Here is a 22,297-nt window from a genome sequence, read left to right as displayed (position 1 = left end):
AATGGTCTAAGGTGCCTCAAAATAATTGGAATAGGCCAATCTAAGAAAAACAATTGAGCCCAAGTTAGTTCAAGCCCATTAAGCCGACTGCTTGCCGCCAACAATAGCGTCAATGGTTTACTCAAGCATGATACGCATGTAAGATACGTTAGGAGTTTTTTGGTGTGGTTAGCGCTAGCACCATTTGCCTCCAAACACCCCCAACCTTTTCATTAAAGATTTTTTAAAAGTTTTTTTTCTTCAAAATTCCCTTTTCTTTTAAGATTTTTTTTTAGAATTCCATTTTTTCAGATTTTTTTTTTTTGAAAGAAAGAGCTTTATTTTCTTTTTGAAAGGATGAGAGTTTTTTAAGCTATGTAACTCTCCACTTTTTTATTATATCTCCCTTAAAATACATAACTCTCTTCCTTATATATATATATATATATATATATATAACTATCTCATTTAAAGTTATGTAACTCTTCTATATCGCTTCAAGTATAAATACCCATTCATGAGAGGAAGAATTTGAACCACTTCTCCTCTCCAATATTCTATTTCCCTTTGTTCTTTCTCTTCTCCACTTCTTCTTACATTAGAAGCAATTTACTGTCTTGAATAGGCAATATCTTTTATTAAGCTTCAGTACCCCTCTATGCAAAGAAGTCACTCTTACCCCACTTTTCTCTCTTTTCTACTTCTTATTATATTAGAGGCATTCCACTATCGTGAATAGGTAGTATTCCATATCAAGCTCCAGTGCCTCTCTTTATGGAGAATAAGTTGCTCTTGCCCTTATTTTCTTTCACTTTTCTATTTCTTCTTACATTAGAGGTATTATAGTATCTTGAATAAGAGGTATTCCCAATCAAGCTCCAATTCCTCTATCAATGGATAAGAAATTACTCTTGCCTTTCTTTTCTTTCTCTTCTATTTTTTCTCACATTAGATACATTCCATTGTCTTGAATAAGTTGTATCCCCTATCAAGCTTTAATGTCCCTCTTTATAGAGAATAAATTGTTCTTCATATAGAATTATGAGTGATATCCAATATTTCTTGATGGGACAGCTTTGGCCTTTATCTTGAATGATAGATGATTAACATTATTTTGAAAGATTTTTCATCATATTCTGCTGCTTAAAAATTTATCCTAATTGGGAGTTTATTATTGCAAAAAAATATTGTAGCACTAGATGTAGAAATGAAGTTAATGAAAGTACTTCAGTTCATAAAATTTTAATTTCAGCTCTAGCTTGTATCAATATTTTAGATGAAAAAGGCCATATGTTTGAATTTGATGTAGAAATTTATTATACTATCATCATGTAAATCCAATAATGTTGTATATGAACTTTATATGAGCTTAATGCTTACTTTCAATTTATTTGATTTAATGAATGATCCATCTTTATATAAGAATAATTCTAATTTGTGAACTTGTCCCCTAAAAAAAACTAAGTCCTTTACATATATTTAAGATCTGCATTGGGATATTGCCCCACGGATTATGAGTGGAGACAATGTCTATCACTTGCTCTCATGAATTTTTTTCAGTGAGAACCTTGTCCACTACTATCTTTCCTTCAAGGCTACCTCATGGGCATGCCTTTCTAGTATAAGTGGAGACCTTATCACCCACTTGCACTTATGAATCTTTCTAGTGAGGATCATATCCATTACTAGCTTCTCATAGAGGCTCTCATGCCCTAAAATCTTATTTGGAATAATTATTTTATTATCTTTTAATTTACAAAATCAAAACTACCTAATTTTTTTATCAATATAAATATCAGCAAAAATAAAACTATTGATCAAAATATTATTGTATACATATGCATTTCTTTCTTAAAAATTATGTGCACTACTCATGATCAATATAATCATATCACAATAATTTTGTCCTAAGTGCAATAGAATAACTAAAAAAATAAGAATCTAAATATGATGTATCTTGATCATCAATCTCACACTTCTACTATCTTGTCCTAACCTAAAATCATTTAACTGTATATAATAAGCTAAAAAGTTCAGCATGTTATTAAAACCTACAAATGAATTTAAAGTAAGATAAAAAAGTAGTATCTATGTCGTTAGTTAATTTATAATAGTAACAATCATATGATCAAGAATCAATGAAAAAATAATAAAATATATATGCAATAGTAGTAAAGTATATACCTAATAAATTGATGTGATACAAAAGTTAGTAAAGTAGTATAATGGAGAAATCAAAAAACCAGTACGGGCATCAAATCATTAAAGCAGTCGTTGTATCAGTACTATTAATCAGTAGATAAATCATATAAAATTATAAAATCAAAGCATTGATAAAGACTATCAAAGTTATATCAATGTAATAAAATTATATAGGAGTGTATATATATTATCCATATATTTTATATCAATATCAAATTAGTAGATTAGGTGCTTAATATATCACATTCTTAGTATTAGTATATTTAATTAGTAGTATTAAATAATATTGATGTCTATATATGTAACAATAATAGTCTAATGATAACAATAAAATAATATAGTAATAATAAATTCATACAATAATAATAAATTTGTATAGTAATTAAAAAAATGCCTCAATAAAATATATTTTACTAGTCATACTGAATAATTAAAAAGCTATAGCTATCATGGTATTTTTTAATAATTAGTAGTTAAAAAATGCTGGCTCAATAAATAAAGTCGTCACTCTTTGTCCATCGGCATAATAATAACTCTGTATAACTCTCAATCATTATATCATTCTATTAATAAAGGATAACATCTAATCATATTATTTAAAGAAAAGCTCGTTGACCCACCATTCTGTATAGGATAATTAATCTCTAACCAATGGGCTAATCAATTTTTACTAATTTTTTTCACACACATTATTATTATAGTACTATAACATTAATAGTGAGCAGATATTACTCAATCACATGTACACATTCATTTTCAATGCATTCAACAAATAAAATATAATTGAGCTTAATTCATAAAGCACAAAATGTCCTAATGGCAGGCAACAAAAAATCTTACTGAGCATAAATTCATATTTTCAGAAATTAATCAAATTATCAATGATCATATATAACAATAATATTCTGAAACATTAATTGAACTAAAACACTATTTTAAAATGTAAAAATAAAATTTTAAATTATTTAAATATTATTACTTTTTTAAAATAGCCAAGCAAAAAAATCTCAAATAAATATTCAAAACGTTCATAATCTTAATCTTTATAATATATAAAAAGTTACACGCTAAAAAAATCTCAAATAAATATTCTTCAAAGCATTGTTTGATTGAATTAACTTGTATAAAAGAGGTTAGGAGTAATCCATCAAATATATTTGACCTCCGAGGTTATTTATCATAGTGTTACTTAAGTGCATTAACCTGTGTGAAAGATATCGAATGAACCCCTTGTAATTGATTATATTTTGACTGAGAGGGTGAAAATGCCACATGTATTTTAAAATAAATGTGAATATTGGGTTGTCTTTAAACCATTACTACCTTTTCAAGGTTGAGACTATGACCTTGCCCAATGAGTATAAATCCAACTAGAATCTTTACATAATTTGAGATTTACTTGAAGTCTTCTCATATTTGTTGGAAGCTTTTATGAAAGGTGGTTGTTAGAAAGACAACCATGGAAGCACAATATATTAGAGGGACTTGCTCGATCACAACCATGTTTGACCTTTTAGCATAAATATCCCTTTAAGATTACATCCAAGGTTGCCCCTAGCCTAAATCTATTTTCTAGAAAGTTGATGCACTAATGATTGATAATTAAGAGGAGATAGAACAATGTTTGTTTATTTTCTAGAAAGTTGATGTACTAATGATTGATAATTAAGAGGAGATAGAACAATATTTGTTTGTTGTTACAATGAGGTTTCTCTTTATTGGCCAGCTTCCTCGAATAATTGAATGATTTGACTTTAAATTTCCTCCATCTTATGCTTGAAGTTTTATAAGGTGAGCATGGGGGAACTTGATTACCCACATTTTGTTGTTCTTGACTAAGAGATGGATTATTATCCATTAAATAAGTGCGTTGGGAATGTTCTCACAAATGGTACTAAACTGTTGTATGCTAGAAATTTTTAGTTAGTAGATTGTATATTTTACGTCTCAACATTGTACAAAAAATCAGTACATACATATAAAAGTAGTAAGTTCAGAAATATTTTTTTACGCGAAAAACCTAGAAAGAGGAAAAATCACGGGGCATGACCCAGTTGACTATTCCTCTATGAAGTACATGATAGAAGTATCCTCATTTCTTCACTCTTCAAGAAGATGGAGACTAAATAAGTGTATGACTTTTTTTTTTATAAAGATTATCTAAATCAAATGCCCATAGAGGGATAATTTATACCCAATAGCATGGCTTGATTTTCCGAATAGACATTATAAAAATTAGGTGTCCACAGCTGAATAGCTATACCAAACAATATGGTTGAATCTTATAAGTATTCTGAAAATGGTGGCAATGTTGGTTATCGATGACAATAGCTAGCAGTGGTCGTTACATGGCTGAAAAATGCAAGGGAGCTCTCTCTTGTATTCACTCTCTTCCCCCTTTCATGTGAAGAATGTGAATTTATTTATAGATTTTTGGGGCATAAATTGAGAAAATATTGAGCAAATTCAGAGTGCTTCATTAATTGGTCAATATTAATTCCTTTAATCATAGAGCTTTCATCAAACATTTAAGTGCCTTAATGATGTGACAATTAAGTGATCTCGGGCTCGTTGAATTTGTCTCATCGAGCCGCTTGATTTGTTTATGAGCATGCAATATTTAGAGATGGTTTGATTATCTAAATAATGATTTGAAGTTTCTAAATATGAGTTAATCTCTTGATTTGGGTCTATTTGGGCTCGGATTTGATTGATTTTGATGTTGTTGGATTTTTCTCATCAAATTGCTCAATTTGACTATAAATTTTCTAAAATCGGAATTTAGATAGTTCCAAATTTAATTTTGAAATTTTCTAATCTAAACTTTACCTCGAGATTCATGTGAATCAAGATGATTTTTGATGACTTATCTGACATTTATTTAGCTTATGTTATTATTAAGCATAAAAAAGTCAAATTCTCCAACTAAATAAGCCTCCAAAATTCTTATATCGTATTTTAAAAATCACATAATACAAATTACATGTCCATGGTCATGATTGTTATCCGCATATATATTTTGGTTATGTTTTGAAATGTTCTATTAACAAGGAAATTAATACGAACCTATTAATAGCTTATCCCCGGGAGATAAATGAGCCAGGAGCGCGGCTCATGGCGGGGTGGCCACCTTGAGCGTATCCGGGCCTTTATAACGGGCATGGACTTCTTAAAAAAATACCATTCATCCATTCAAATCACGCTGTCACGGAGATGGCGGAGAAGGCGGAGGCATTGGAGTCGAGCAGGGAGAGTTCGCCTGCTGATGAGACGGCAATTCATATGGCACCGGCAGAGGAGGACTTCGCCGGAGATCAGACTTTCACTGACGCAGAGGCTTCAACGGTGACGGAAGGAAATCCTCAAAGTACTATGCAGAAGCACGAGCTGGAGCATTCATGGACATTTTGGTTCGACAATCCCTCAGGCAAGTCCAAGCAAGAAACCTGGGGAAGCTCCATCCGCCCCATCTATACATTCTCAACGGTTGAGGACTTTTGGGGGTAATGTCTATCAGTCTCTGTGCATGTTCCTCTCTACTGCGTGAGTATTTGACAATCTACATTATTCCATTATGTAATGATTTAGCCATCAGGGTGGAGATGTTTGATGGAATGTGATCCCGTCGGTTGCATTAATAGAAGAGCTATCATTAGGTGGCCCAGGGAATGATATTGTCTTTATTGAATAAGTTTGATCCTATAAATAAGCATGCATCAGAGTACAAAACTGAGAACAAATAAAGGAGATTCTATCCCCAATAATATTTTATTTTATCAGACTCAAACCTCAAATGTTGAATAAATCAGTTTAAAAGGGATCATACGAGTTTTCATGGATGCAAAAAAAAAAATACCTAAGGATACTTACCAAGTTCAGAAACATTTCATTCAAATTTTGAAGATCATATAGGAGTGTATTGTTGAATTCAATGTGGTAGTGGGTGAGCCAAATGAGGATGCCATTAGAAGAGAGTGAAAACAAAAGAGGGAGAGAGGGAGAGAGAGAGGAAACCTTGAGTGTCATGTACTAAACTCCATTACCTTTAACACCTCCACCAGACATCATCTTTGTACTGAGAACTTGAAACATATAGAGAGAAGGTCCGAAGGATAAAGTATTGCAGAATAGTTGTTATGTTTGGTGAGAATATGAATGAAGGGTAAATTAACAAAAAAATTACAAAAATATAGGACATCTAAAAGAAATAAATTTGTGGACAAAGGCATAAAATCTTTTTCATTGACATGAGAGTAGAATCTATCTCCTATAAAGATCAGTGGTAGTGAAGACATGCTAAGAGAAGAAAAAACTGATGAAACCTGTCAAATATGAAGAAGAAACAAAATCTAATATCTTGGATATACCATAGTAAATAACGTTGAAGGAGACACATAGGAAGCTCAAGAGCGCGGAGTAAGGCAATCATAATTCTTTTGGGAAAGACCCAAAGAGGTGTTGGGAATTAAAGAAGAAAAGGTAGTACCCCCGATGGTCCAGAGATATACCGAGCCATGAAAGGTGGCTAAATTTTATCAACACATTAAATATTATACACCTGCGGTTCACTACACAAAAGTGTTCCACTCACTGCAACAGCACTAATCCATTAACACACCATTCTCAAACTGTCATTAACGGCACTCTGACATTCCTCAACTTCCTGTTCCCTGAGAATTTGTTTAAAACTCACCGAGCTATGTATTCACGATACAAGAATGAAATATGCTTTGCTACTCTATTCTCTTCTTCTTCTAATGATGCAGGCGTTATGTTATGGTATCAAAGCAAAAATGGCGTCACTGCTATCTACCTCTCAACACAATGACGGAGCAAAGCTTTTCTTCTCAGCCTCAAGCTGCACCGTCGCAGTCTCAACCTACTTCATCCCTCTTCGCCTCCATGGCGGACTTCACTATCCCACCTCCTCTTAAGTACTTGATGTCAAATCTCAAGCTCATTCACGATCGACAACTACGCCATATGGCGTTTACAGATCTACCAAACATTCTCAGCGAATGTATTCAAAGGCTACCTTACCAGTCAACTACAGTGCCCGCCGCAACTCACCAGTTCCAGTGAGCAGTCGACCGTCTACAAACTATGGAAACAGATAGACCAAAATCTCATATCCGCACTATTTTCCACAATATCGCTCTCAGTGCTGCCATACATCCTCCATCTGAAAACCTCACATGACATTTGTACCACTTTAGAGCTTCGACTACAACCCACCAACCGCTCTAGAGTAATACATCTGAAGAACGAGCTTTACAACGTCCAGGTGCGAGATCAAACCGTATCGCAATACCTAGCTTAGATCAAATCACTAGTTGACAACATAGCAGATGTTGGCTCCCGCATTGACACAGAAGACATCATTCTGTATACTCTCAAAGGGCTTCCGCCGTCATACAACCTGTTCAAGGCAGCTATACATACCTCACCTCATACCATTACACTTGAGACCCTCTATTCTCTCCATGTAGTGAGGAAATAAATCTTCAATCTGAGCTCTAGCAAGATACTACACCAACACCTGACATTCAAGCGCTCTTCACCTCACGAGGTTGTGGACGCTCCCCTTCTTTCAAAAGCAATAGAGGTCGAGGAGCCTCCTTCAATCCACCCGCAACTGCTCCTAGGCCGCCTCAACATACGCCTCGCGAAACTCATCGACCCAGCTGCCAGATCTGCAGTAAATCAGGACACGTTGCTCTCTCATGTTGGCATAAATACAATTCAAGTTACACACCGCAACAGTCAGCGAATCCTCATGCCTTACTCACTCAGACTCAGTTGAACCCAACCACTGACTGGGTTCTCGATTTTGGAGCTTCTATGCATCTCACACCTGATATAGTCAATCTCCAGCATTCAATTCCTTATCAGGGATCCGATTCAATCTCAACAGCAAGTGGATCTTCCCTACCCATATAATATAGTGGCGTTGGCCTTTTACCTCTACCAGATACGAACCGTAAGCTCAAACTGCACAATCTTCTACGTGTCCCCTCCCTTTCTCAAAATCTTCTTTCAATTTCCAAACTCACCTATGACAATAATTGCTCAATTTATTTTCACTCCAGTGGGTTCGTCATCAAGGATCTTCTGGACAACAAAATTCTACTCCGTGGCCATAACAGCGACGATATCTACCTTATCCGCACCATCTACTGCAATCCAGTTCAAGCATTACAAACCACTCCAAATCTGTTCTCCTTATGGCATGCTCGCCTTGGACACCCTCATCCCCGTGCGATGACAGCATTATCTAGGCTTATCCCAGTTTTATGTAATAGCTCCTCATCCCTCCTATGCACATCTTGTAAAGTGGCCAAAAGCCACAAGTTACCATTCTCAAAATAAGCTACCCATGTATATACTCCATTTAATTTAATACATTCAGATGTTTGGGGTCCATTCCCCATTTCCTCTTTACATGGCTATCTATATTACACTGTTTTTATTGACGATGGAACTCGATTTTGTTGGCTATATCTCATGCACTCCAAAAATGAAACTCTCACTAAATTTCAACAATTTCTCAACAAATTTAGCTCAACCTGTCAACCATAAAAACCTTCAGATCCGACGGTGGGGGGTCGATATTACACTTTTTTTTATTGACGATGGAACTCGATTTTGTTGGCTATATCTCATGCACTCCAAAAATGAAACTCTCACTAAATTTCAACAATTTCTCAACATGGTAAAAACTAAATTTAGCTCAACCTGTCAACCATAAAAACCTTCAGATCCGACGGTGGAGGGGAATTCACAAGTCAAACCAGCAAACAACTTCTTCTCAATCATGGCATCCGACATGAGCTAAGCTGTCCTTACACTCCCGAGCAAAACAACGTCTCTAAACGTAAACACTGTCACCTCCTCAACACTACACGCACTCTCCTACATGCAGCCAACCGCCCCCCACAATTTTGGGCAGAAGCAGTTCAAACGGAGAACTACCTCATAAAGCGACTGCCAACTTCCTCTCTCAACTCTCAAATCTCATTCACTCCTCTTCACGGTCACCCACCCACCTATGATCGCCTTAAATCCTTCGGCTGTTTATGCTTTCCATGGATACAACCTCAAGCATCTCACAAACTAGCACCTCGCTCCACTCCCTGCATCTTTCTGGGATACTCATCCTCTCACAAAGGATACTGTTGCTACAATCCTCAGACTCAAAAACTGCACATATCCCAACACGTAATCTTTCCCGAACAAAACTTTCCCTTAACAAACAACTTAACCACCACTCCTATAACCACTTCATCCACCTCACCCTTTCTATTAATTCCCACATCCACCTACACCACCCTACCAAACACAACACTACCACATCATCCATCACCCTCACCAAATATCCAATCCACAGCCAATGAACCAACAGAACACACCTCCCCTCCTACTGACCCTCGGCAAATCACCTCCCTTCCATGTCCTGCTCAGATTCCCTCACACCACATGAAGACAAGACTTCAAACATGCCATATCAAACCTAAAAAGATATTTGATCTACTTGCTGTTACAGATTCAGTACCCACACCAACATGATACACCCAAGCATCCAAAATTCCACATTGGAGAGATGCTATGTCAGCTGAATTTGATGCACTTCAAAAACAGGGCACATGGTCCCTAACACCACTTGGCTCCAAGTGGACATATAAAACCAAACTACATCCAGATGGCACAATAGATCGCAACAAAGCAAGACTTGTTGCACAAGGCTACACCCAACAACATGGCATAAACTACAAAGACACCTTTATCCCAGTGACAAAAATGCCAACTGTAAGAGTCTTACTGATCATAACTCTTCAAAGGAACTGGCAAAATCTTACAATTTGTTGTACAACGCTTTTCTTCACGGAGACCTTCAAGAGGAAGTGTATATGCAACAACTGCAAGGTTTCACTGATCCCAAACATTCTCAACATGTTTGCAAACTCCACAAGGCCATTTATGACCTCAAACAAGCTCCACGTCAGTGGTTCCACAAGCTCACCAACTTCCTCATCCACTTTAGCTTTCGGTTCAGCAAAGCGAATCCTTCCTTACTAGTATATCACACTCAAGATATTCAACTATATCTATTGATATACGTTGATGATCTGCTTTTAAAAGGAAATCATCCTCCAACCATTGAGACACTTCTCTTTAAACTACAAAACACATTTGCTCTAATGCAGCTAGGCCCGGCTAAACTGTTCCTTGGAATTCAATTACAGTACACATCAAATGGGGAATTTCTGCATCAGTCTCACTATGCTAGAGACATTATGCAGTCTTCGGGTCTTGCTATGTGCAAACCAGTCAGCACGCCAATTTCTCCCAAGAGCTCTTGGACGGTTCCAAATCTCACCTCATATGACAACCCAACTCTCTATCGTTAGCTAGCTGGATCACTACAATACCTCACGGTGACAAGGCCGGATATTGCTTTTGCAACAAATATCATCTACCAACTTATGCACAACCCGACTGTCCATGACTATAAGAAACTCAAGCGTATAGGAACACAGAACTTTTGCAACTCACTCACTCTCACTACCTACAATGATGCAGACTAGGCATTTGACATTGCTAAAAGAAAATCCATCTCGGGCTTCTGTACATACCTTGGCAACAACCTCATTTCATGGAGTGTGAAGAAACAAATAACAGTGGCAAAATCCTCCACTGAAACCGAATACCGAGCACTAGCCTCAGCCATATCCGACGTCCTTTGGCTATGTTGTCTTCTTGCTGACTTTCAAGTGTCACAAGATCAGCCCACTTCAATATTATGCGACAATGTCTCAGCACTAGCTCTCGCCAATAACCCAGTGTTTCATGCCCGGACAAAGCACATTGAAATAGATCATCACTTCATCAGTGACCACATCAAGAAACAAGAGATTGAGGTATCACACATCAGCTCAGAAGACCAGCCGGCCGACACTTAACCAAACCTCTTCCAACAAACAGATTTGTTGCTCTACGAACCAAATTAACTATCAGCTCACTAGATACTTAATTTGAGGGGGGATGTCAACACATTAAATATTATACACCTCTGGTTCACTGCACAAAAGTGTTCCACTCACTGCAACAACACTAATCCATTAACACACCATTCTCAGACTGTCATTAATGGCACTCTGATATTCCTCAACTTCCTGTTCCCTGAGAATTTGTATAAAACTCACCGAGCTATGTATTCACGATACAGGAATCAAATATGCTTTGCTTCTCTATTCTCTTCTTCTACTAATGCTGCAGGTATTGTGTTAAATTTATCCCGTTGTTATATAGGATGATTAGTTTGACTATAGAAGTAAAATCGAGAAATATTTCCTCCATGCTGACATAGACTATGACAACCATCGTGATCACCACAATACTTGTAGCTAGAGCAGATTGTTCAAAGATTGGTGGGGAGGAGTTGAAAGCTCAATGATCCTTGAAGCACTTGAGAGAGCAATTACAATATTGGGAATGGTATCCATCAACTGTGATTGTACTTGGAATGAGGGATGAAGGCCAGAGAGAAATTTGGAAACAAGAAAGTTTTAGTTTTTTTTTTTTTTGCTAAATGTTTGGATCAATTATGAATGGGCGATTTTGAAGTAGCTCATCCACCTTATCCTACAAAGTAATGTAGTATCCCCATATTACTAATAGATCAAAGTAAATAGTGTATGCCTTGTATATATATTTTGCTTTTCTGAAAATAAGTGGCGTAAGAGTCTTTAATTTCTGATTTTCTCGGCATGGAAGCAGCTGGTTTATGACAACTTGAAATGTGGTAAATCCTAAGGCCAGCTGGTCTACTAGTTTGACATTCTTGTTTAGGGTGCCTTTTTTTCTGGGGAAATCCCTGGCCTTGATATTAGGCTGTTGTCTTGACAGAAATTTATGAACTACTACGTTGCATACAAACATCTTCTGATATATACTAGTAACTGTAAATTTTGTTGGGCATTGGTCTTTACATTCTAAATTAGCAATTTGTAGCCAAATTAGCTTTTTAATTTCTCATAGAGCTTTGTGAAAAAATTGTTTTTGTTTCTATGTACAATCCTATATACGAACAAAATCATGACTTCCCAATTTCATGTTTTGGGCACATCAGATTCAGACAACTTGCAGCACCAAATCAAAAGTATATCCGCAATTGGACTTAGGCTCTTAGCTACTTAATTTGTTTCAGCTATTTGGGAAAGCTTCACGGACACCATTTTCTTTAGTTATTGAAACGTTCAACCTTCTTAATCCTTTCACATTTATTGGTTTTGTTTTTCCCAAAGAATACAGTCTTTACATTGATTTAGTGTAGCTCCAAATCATAATGAACTACCAGTGCCATAATGATTCTAAAAGAGTCTTTCGAAGAAACTAGAGAGAAAATCTCTTTATAATCAATGTCTTCATTTGAGTGAAACCTTTAGCAACTAGACGTGCTTTATATCTTTCAATATTGCCTTTGCATCTCTTGATGTAGGAATCCTGCACTAAAAGCTTCAAGCAAAATAGAACAATGGAATAGAACAGTAATCTGTTCTATAAAACTGCACTATGAGAGCAGAGCTTTACTGATATCAAAAACCTAAGTATTCTCCTACAGTTTTTGGCTAAGTATTCCTCCTCATAGAGAAGGGCTAAAAAAGGCTAAACAAGAAAAATGTGTAATTATCTGCTATGCTACTAATAAAGGCAACAAACGTTTTCTACCAAGTAGTGGACTTCGTTCTAGGAAAAAAATGGAAACACGCAAACTTGGATGGCCTGCTCCGCTGGGTGGGTTTAAGTAATATGCTCCGCATCATTTGCCTCTTCCACAAAGAAGGTTGATTTCTCCTGAAACAATAGTAGCATTACTATCATCGGGCGGCATATACGGGTAGATATCGGCGACATTGAAGGTATGTGAAGTGTGAAAATTGTCCGGCAAATCAACAACATAGCTGTTGTTATTGATTTGGTGGGTAATTTTAAATGGTCCAAACTTACGGCGACTAAGTTTGGAATAATCTCCAGAAGGGAGGCGTTCTTTTCTCATTTTGACCAAGACCAAGTCTCCTGGGTTGAAAATTCTTTCCCGACGATGACGATCAGCTTGATGTTTGTACATTTGATTGGCATCCAAGAGCTTCATCCGCACTTTAGTTAGCATGTCAGTAAACTGTTCGGCCATGGTAGCGGCAACTTGGTTGGTTTATTTCGGTATAGCTGCAACATCAACAATTGTATTTGGAAGTTTAGTATAAACAATACTGAAGGGGCAACTACCCGTCGACAAATTTGGGATGGAATTGAATGCAAATTCTACCTGCCCAAGCACCTCATCCCAAAGTTTGGGATTTTCTTGCATCAAAGACCGAAGTAAGTTTCCTAGTGTCCTATTCATCACCTCCGTTTGTCCTTCGGTCTGCGGATGGTAAGAAGAACTAAGTTGAATTTGAGTGTTCATGCGCTTCCACAATTCCCACCAAAAGTGACTGATGAACTTGACATCATGATCGGACGTTAAGGATCTAGGAACACCGTGCAACCTGACAATCTCACAAAAAAATAACTTAGCTATGTTTAGTGCATCGAAGGTTTTTTTGCAAGCTATGAAATGCATCATTTTGGAGAATTGCTCTACCACCATCATAATTGAGTAATTTCCATGGACCGTGCGGGGCAATTTAAGACTTTTATTGTACTACACTACTATTTTTAGAGGTCAAAATAAATTTCGGGTTAGAAAAAAATTGCTGCATTTTTAAAATCATCCATTGAAAAATCTCAAATAAATACTCAAAATGCTCATAACCATGATCTCTATAACATATAAAAAGTTATAAAGTGAAAGTTTTTTCATTACAAAGTTATTTATGTTTTTCGATAACGAAAACACAAATTTGAGCGGAAAAATACTATAAATATAAAATCTTTGAAAGAAAAAATAGGATATGGATTCCTTACAGCGAGACGAGCAATTATTCCAACAGGCCCGACTTACGAAAATCGCACCGTGGCCTTCAAATCCAAAACTTTCCTTTCTCTCTCCTCTCTTTCTCTCACATTTCCCTCATGCTAACTCTCTATTTCCGAACTCAAGAGAAGAAAAGGGTTTTTAATGAATTCAGTTTAGTGCTTTTAGATATTTATAATAAAATAATATAATAATATTAATATAATATTTAATTAAATCAATTCTTTAGTATAAAATTCAAATAAATCATTTTAGGCCTTAAAAAATTACAGAAAAATATTCATAAAATAAATCATAATATTTAAAGAATATCAATAAAATTGATATGCAAAATGGATACCTGACGGTCCTGTAATCTTCTTTGGTTTCAAATTTTGGATTTGGTTGATCTAAGATCTAGGTAGATTTTAAGATCTGAATTCTAGATGGGTCTTAGGGTCTAGAGTGGATCCCAAGGTCTGAAGTCTAGAAGGATCCTAGGGTCTAGAGTAGATCCTAAAGTCTGAAGTCTAGAAGGATCATAGGACCTAGAATAGATCCTAAGGTCAGGATTCTAGGAGGATCCTAAGGTCTAGATTGGTTTGGATATTGGATTGATTTAAGGTCAAGATTAGTCCAAGTGAACTCATACAAAAATGAGGTCAACAAGCACGAATGTAAATTTTTGGAGGAATACAATCCATCTAGCATGCATCTGATTGACATTTTTCTGTGTGTTGATATATTGTAAAGCTTTGTGATAACTACAAAGCACAAAATCTTGTTGAAGTAAATAGTGCTCCCACTGTTTCATTTCTTAGACAACTGCATAAAGTTCTTGTTCATAAACTGACCACCTTTGCCTTGTAATGCTTAGCGTCTCACTAAAAAATTCAATAGGCCGATTTTCTTGAGCTAACACTGCGCCGATCCCAACAGTAGAAGCATCAGTCTCCACCAAAAAAGGTTTGTCAAAGTTGGGTAGAGCCAAAACAGGTGTTGTAGTAAGAGCAACTTTAAAAGTCTCAAAACTCTTATGTTGTTCCTCTCCCCATGAGAACATTCTTGATTTTAATACATTGGTTATCGACGCCACTATGGTACTAAAACCTCGTATGAATCGTCTGTAAAAAATTTCCAACCCATGGAATCTTCAAATGTTTGTAAAAGAATTAGGGACCGGCCATTCATTAATAGCAGCGACCTTAGAAGGATCGGTACATACGCCCTCCGTAGAGATTTTGAACCCCAAAAAGGATATTGTGTGGGTTGCAAATTCACATTTACCCAAATTAAATATAATTTATTCTTCCTCAAAATCTCAAAAAATACTTGTCAAGTGCTCTACATGGTCGTCAAAGGTGGTGCTATAAACTAGTATATCATCGAAATACGCCACACAACAACGATGTAGGAATGGTTTGAGGACTTCATTCATCAAACGCATGAAAGTTGAGGGAGCTTTGCACGACCCAAAAGACATTACTTTCCATTCATAAAGTCCCTCCCTTGTTTTGAAAGCAATCTTCCACCCGTCCCCTGGACGGATCCGAATTAGATGATAACCACTTTGGAGATCTAATTTAGGAAACATTGTTGAATCAGACAGTTTCTCCATTATTTCTTTCATCCCGGGCAATGGAAATTTGAATTTTACTGTGATTTTATTTATCGCTCGGCTGTCGATACACATCCTCGAACTGCTGTCCTTCTTCGACACCAATAACGTGGGCACGACACAAGGGCTCTGGATGTGTTGTATCAATTGCTTATCCAGCAACTCATCAATAATTTGCTGTAAAAAGAATCTCATTAGGACTGAACCTATAATGTGGAAAATTCGACAGTGTTGCCTCCGACGTGAATTCAATTTGATGTTGAATGGATCTCAATGGTGGCAATTCCATGGGCACCTTCTCAGCACAAACATCAAAAAACTGTTTCAATAAAGTGCTTACAGCTGCTGGTAAGCCGGTAAGGGAAGCACTTGGAGCCAATTCCTTCACATGCCAGGATGTTAGTGGACCCCTCCAGGCGTTCAAGAGGGTTGTAGCGGACACAACATGTAAAGCAGTCTTCCCTTTAGACTTGTCAGCCACTTGATTGTGAGCGTTCAGAAGCAAACGCAGTCGATGGCCCTTCCAATCAAAAGCATAAGTGTTGGCCCGACAGTCATATATAACCCCAACTCATACTGCCAAGGTCGACCCAAGATAATATGACAAACTTCCATGTCCAAAACATCACATAGCAATTCACTTGCGTAGTGTTTTCCTATCGAAAAAGTCACCTTGCATAATTCAGTCAGGGACATCTCCACTCCCTTCTTAACCCAACTGATCTTGTACGAATTAGGATTTTTGGTTTTCTTAAGCTGTAGAGCTTGAATCATGGCCCGAGACACCACATTTTCAGTGCATCCGCTATCTTTTAGCATATTACATACCTTGCCGCTGATGGTACATTTAGTCCTGAATAGAGCATTTCGTTGCGAAATACATGGCTGTTCTATTTTGGAGCCAATAACAACTTCTCTATGACACATATAAGAGGCTCCCCCACATCTCCAGTCACATCCTCAAGGGCCTCGTCCGAATCAGCATCACTTTCTCCCACTTTATCACCTTCATCCGCCTCTGCTAGTTGCAACTACAGCCTCGACGGACATTCATTAGAATTATGTCCCTACTGAAAACAGCGAAAACATTTGATGTTTGTGGGTTTGGCGTACGGATTTTCTTTAGTTGGTGCTCGGTTCCTTGGCCCTGCCTTTAGATCCACGGCCTTATAAGACGAATTATGGAGTCTGGATGTTCCAGGCGTCGCAACCTGTGACTTGTTGGGTGCTGCCAAAATTGAATTGGGTGGTCTATGGCCTTCAACTGCATGCTCTGCTGTCCGCCTAAATGAATTGCTGCGAGTATGTCTTAGCAATTGTAATTCTACCTTCAAAGCATAGTTAATTGCCTGCGATAACGACCAAACTGCATTTAATTCAAGTTTGTCCTGTATCGCTTCCTTCAATCCTCCAATATATATGGCAACTAGCTGATTGGTTGATTCATTTAAATTATTCCTCGCACTTAAACGATAAAACTCTTCGGTGTACTCATTAACAGATCTGTGACCATGATTGCAATGTTGATATTGCATATACAGTAATTGCTCATAATCAGTCTGCAGGTAATGACACCGCAGTAATTTCTTCATTCTTCGCCAACTGCGCACCGGCCCACGACCTTCACGCCGACGAGTTTGGAGAACTTGTTGCCACCAGGCGCTAGCTCCTACCTTGAGTCTACAAGCCACATATTTAACCTGCTTCTCCGCTTCAATCTCCATATACTCAAAAAAAATTTCAACGGATCTTTCCCAATCGAGATAGTCTTCGATATGCAACTTACCATCAAAATATTATATGTCGAATTTAACTCTGAACCCAATATATTTCTTATCTACCCCCCTTGGATGCCTCAGATGCCGAATGGTAATGACTTCTTCCGAATATGAAACTTCCAACTGTCTGAATCGATCTAGCTCCTCAAAATCGGAGGCTTCAATTAATTAAGAGGCCCGTTGCCATTGTTCATCCATCTTGCCACACCGTCGCGCCGCGGGCATCGCCGTCGGGAAGGCTGTCCGAGCGGGTTGTATGCAGCCCAAACGATTGCTGATTATGCGCAACACCTGGCGTATTTCATCATGGAAACGATGCACATCCGACGCTAGCTCGTGCAGCTCCTGCGCTAAATTGTTATGCTCGATCCAGAGATTTTCTAGGCTGTTGTCGATATCGGGAGCCACCCGCCTGCTACTTTCAGCCATCTAGCTCTGATACTAATACTGATGTAAAAATCATGCACTAAAAGCTTCAAGCAAAACAGAACAATGGAATAGAACAATAATATGTTCTATAAAACTGCACTATGAGAGCAAAGCTTTACTGATATAAAAAAACTAAGTATTCTCCTATAATTTTTGGCCAAGTATTTCTCCTCACAGAGGACTAAAAAAAGCTAAACAAGAAAAAGGTGTAATTATTTGCTATGCTACTAATAAAGGCAACAAACGTTTTGTAGCAAGTAGTGAACTTCGTTCTAGGAAAAAAACGGAAACACACAAACTTGGATGGCCTGCTCCGCCGGGTGGGTTTAAGTAATATGCTCCGCATCATCTCTTTTGGTCTTAAAAATTTATTTACAACTAATAGGTTTTTCTCCTTTAGGCAATTCAAAAATATCTGATTTCATCTCACCTTACATTGCCTCTATCCAATTTTGATAATTAGAACATCGTTTGACCTGGCTGAATGAGATTGGGTCATCTTCCATTCTCATATTAAACTCATGCTCTTTGAGATATACAATATAGTCATTTGAAATCTCTGTTCTTCTTTCACTTGTGAATCTTCTTAATAACACTTCAATTTAAGGTTGTTGTCCTTTTATATTAGTAGGTGATAATTCAATATTATTTTGATTATTTGGATTTATAATCTGAATGATATCAGACATAGATACATGACCATTTTCAATTGTAAAATTAGGAATAGTAATATTTATCCTCATCAAAATTAAAATATTTAAATTTATCCCACTATATTTAACATCATCGATAAATTTAGCATTGCCCCGTGGACCTCTGAAAGGAGACCGCTCGGTGGGGAATAGAGTACAGAGCGTACGACCGCACCATTTCGAAGGATGAAATGATCGCAAGCCTTCGCACTCTTCACAAGAAGGCCAACGGGAGGGCAGATTAGATCACACATACGATTAACTACTAAGGATAACGGCTCTCGCCTATGCACCTCGATGGATAATAATGTGCCTGATTTGATCAGAGTAACGAGGTTTCCCCCACCCGATATATTAGCTCAAGTGGGGTTTATTTGATGTGAGATTCTGTTTCCCACAGGCACAAGCCCTCGTGGTTAATTACATATCAAACTAGAGCCTAAGAAGACTCTCGATTAAGGATCTTACATTTTTCTCTCAAATAAGATTGGCACGTAGGGAGAAGATTAGGAAGTTCCTACTCAAAGAAAATGAAGGGTTCAACTTGGCTTAGTCAATATATATGACTCACATCAACATCCGGAGGGACTAAGGTAATGAGAAGAAACTGAAGAAAAGAAATAAACAATACACTCAAAGCATACAAGAAGACTAGGAAGAAGACTAAGAAGTTTTTACTCAAAGAAAATGAATGGTTCAACTTGTCTTAGTCAATATACATGACTCACATCAACATCCGGAGGGACTAAGGTAATGAGAAGAAACTGGAGAAAAGAAATAAACAATACACTCAAAGCATATAAGAACCGCACCATTTCGAAGGATGAAATGATCGCAAGCCTTCGCACTCTTCACAAGCAGGCCAATGGGAGGGAAGATTAGATCACACATACGATTAACCACTGAGGATAACAGCTCTCGCCTATGCACCTCGATGGATAATAATGTGCATGATTTGATCAGAGTAACGAGGTTTCCCCCACCCGATATATTAGCTCAAGTGGGTTTTATTTGATGTGAGATTCCATTTCCCATAGGCACAAGCCCTCGTGGTTAATTACATCTCAAACTAGAGCCTAAGAAGACTCTCGATTAAGGATCTTATATTATTCTCTCAAATGAGATTGACACGTAGGGAGAAGACTAGGAAGTTCCTACTCAAAGAAAATGAAGGGTTCAACTTGGCTTTGTCAATATATATGACTCACATCAACATCCGGAGGGACTAAGGTAATGAGAAGAAACTGGAGAAAAGAAATAAACAATACACTCAAAGCATACAAGAAGACTAGGAAGAAGACTAAGAAGTTCCTACTCAAAGAAAATGAATGGTTCAACATGTCTTAGTCAATATACATGACTCACATCAACATCCGGATGGACTAAGGTAATGAGAAGAAACTGGAGAAAAGAAATAAACAATACACTCAAAGAAAACAAGCCCTCGTGGTTAATTACATCTCAAACTGGGGCCTAAGAAGACTCTCGACTAAGGATCCTACATTATTCTCTCAAATGGGATTGGTACGTAGGGAGAAGACTACGAAGTTCCTACTCAAAGAAAATGAAGGGTTCAACTTGGCTTAGTCAATACACATGACTCACATCAACATCCAGAGAGACTAAGGTAATGAGAAGAAACTAAAGAAAAGAAATAAACAATACACTCAAAGCATACAAGAGAGAATGATGGAGGTGGTGTCATCCATGTGACGCAGATAGGCAGGGTTTATAGCCTCTGAAGGATAGAGGACTTACCCATCGATAAGGCATACTACGAGACACTGATAGTAGTAGCATTGAATCCTAAATCTAGAGTGAGTTTAGTATTCTTCACATAACGCTAACATCTGTCTCTTAACTAATGCATTCTAGACTTATATCCTGTCTGAAAAGGAAAGCCAACTAAACACATAGTCATATAAAATCTATTTTGTCTAGTCTTTATGAAAGATGGGTGGGTAGCTCAGTTATTGGAAGTGAGAGCCGACATCTAGAGAAGTTCCTAAGTGGCCTTGTATTTATATATGGTAGAATGCTTCTAGAACTAGTGCAATTAAGTTTTGATTTAATTAATTTCTAATGCAATGTATGCTAGTTGAAAGCAAGCATTAAAAAAGCGGACGATGCGTCCGCATTGAGTCGCGCCTCAAGTCGAGGCGGAAGTCATGTGTATCGGGGCTTACGCCTCGAACCATCCAGCGAAGCCTACTATTTTTTCGCACGAGGCGTACGCATCAGAGTGTAACATCTCGAGGCAGTATGAAGCATCGCCTGGAAATTTTTTCTTCGGTATATATGTAAATATGATGCAGCCGATTCGTGTTCGTGTATTCGCGTTTAGGATTAGGGCTTCCTGTGAGAATTGAAAGGCGAACTAGAGGCGAAGCCGTGAGGGAAGGAAACGAAGCCGTGAGTGTAGGAGACGAAGTCGGAAGGAGACGACTCAGGGAAAGAAACGAAGCCGAAGTTGTGAGTGCAGGAAACATTCAGGCATCGGTTAGGTCGGAAGAGCAGGTACGCGGTGTTGTGGCCTTGACTTTGATGTGCAGTAACGAAAGCTTGAATAACTCCTGATTCGGCTTTCTTTCATTCGTCCGCTCAGTACATGCTCAGTACCGAGCAAGTACAAGCTCGGTACTATTAGGTACATGCTTGGTACTGAGCATGTACCGGTCAGTACCGAGCATGTACCGGTCATGCTCGGTACCGAGCGCTACATGCTCGGTACCGAGCGTATTGAGCATATACAACAAACAGAATTTCAAAATTACTCTTATAATATAACGAAATCTTGAATAACTCTTAATTCTACTTTTTTTTATTCGTCCGCTCAGTACATGCTCGGTATCAAGCAGGTACATGCTCGGTACCGCTCAGTACATGCTTGGTACCGCTCAGTAAATATATACATGTCAAACCCCGCTAGGGGGCAGCGCCCCCTTGGACCCCCGACAGACTGGTGTATTTTTTGTATTCATGTTGTTTTATTATTGGTAGTATAAATAATTTTTAAAATATTTCCTATTGTTAGCATGACTAGTGGCACAAGAAGGAAAGATCCTGCATGAAAGTATGGAACTCAAGTTGAAGTGTCAGAAGAAGGTGCAAAGAAGGGATATGTTTACATGAAATGTAATTTCTGTGAGAAACGCATAATTGGTGGCGTCAAGAGATTGAAGGATCATCTAGCCTGCACTCATATCAATGTGGGACCATGTGCAAAAATTCCTGATGAGGTGAAAAAGGAATGTACAAATTATTTAAAAAAGTTTGCCACCACAAAGGAGGTCACACAAATAAATATGGATGACACAAAGAAATATGGATGAGATGATAGGAAACTCTTCTTACTATGGATCACAGCATTAAGGTTCCAGTACTGGAAGCCATACAGTTTCTTCTTACCAAGGTAGTCGGGGGCCTATGGATATATTTATGCTAAATATTGATAACGAGGAAAAGATAAATACTCAGGATAATTATGAAGATTCTTCTGAAGACACTCAAAGTGATGATGAGCCTGCTTTGGGTCTTGATTCTAAGGGAATGTTTTATTTTTAAGTGGGTTTATTTTAAATATTGTATTCCAGTAATATTATCTTAAAACAAATCTTCAAATTCATAGTTGACATAATATTTT

At 37.4% G+C, this 22,297-nt stretch overlaps 1 protein-coding gene across 1 annotated transcript in view; it reads left to right on the top strand.

Moving 5' to 3' along the window:
- Positions 1–5,270: 5,270 nt before the first annotated feature.
- LOC110111757 (eukaryotic translation initiation factor 4E-1) overlaps positions 5,271–22,297 on the top strand; it is a 24,173-nt gene continuing 7,146 nt past the window's right edge. Inside the window, exon 1 of the mRNA XM_020843758.2 lies at positions 5,271–5,684. Within this exon, the coding sequence (XP_020699417.1) occupies positions 5,395–5,684 (290 nt within the window). The 5' untranslated portion in view covers positions 5,271–5,394. The remainder of the gene's footprint in view (positions 5,685–22,297) is intronic.

The sequence above is a fragment of the Dendrobium catenatum genome, unplaced genomic scaffold, assembly GCF_001605985.2.
Source record: "Dendrobium catenatum unplaced genomic scaffold, ASM160598v2 fragScaff_scaffold_901, whole genome shotgun sequence".
NCBI classification, from domain to species: Eukaryota; Viridiplantae; Streptophyta; class Magnoliopsida; order Asparagales; family Orchidaceae; genus Dendrobium; species Dendrobium catenatum.
The sequence above is the reverse complement of the archived record's forward strand: the minus strand, read 5'-3'. Positions and strand labels throughout refer to the sequence as shown.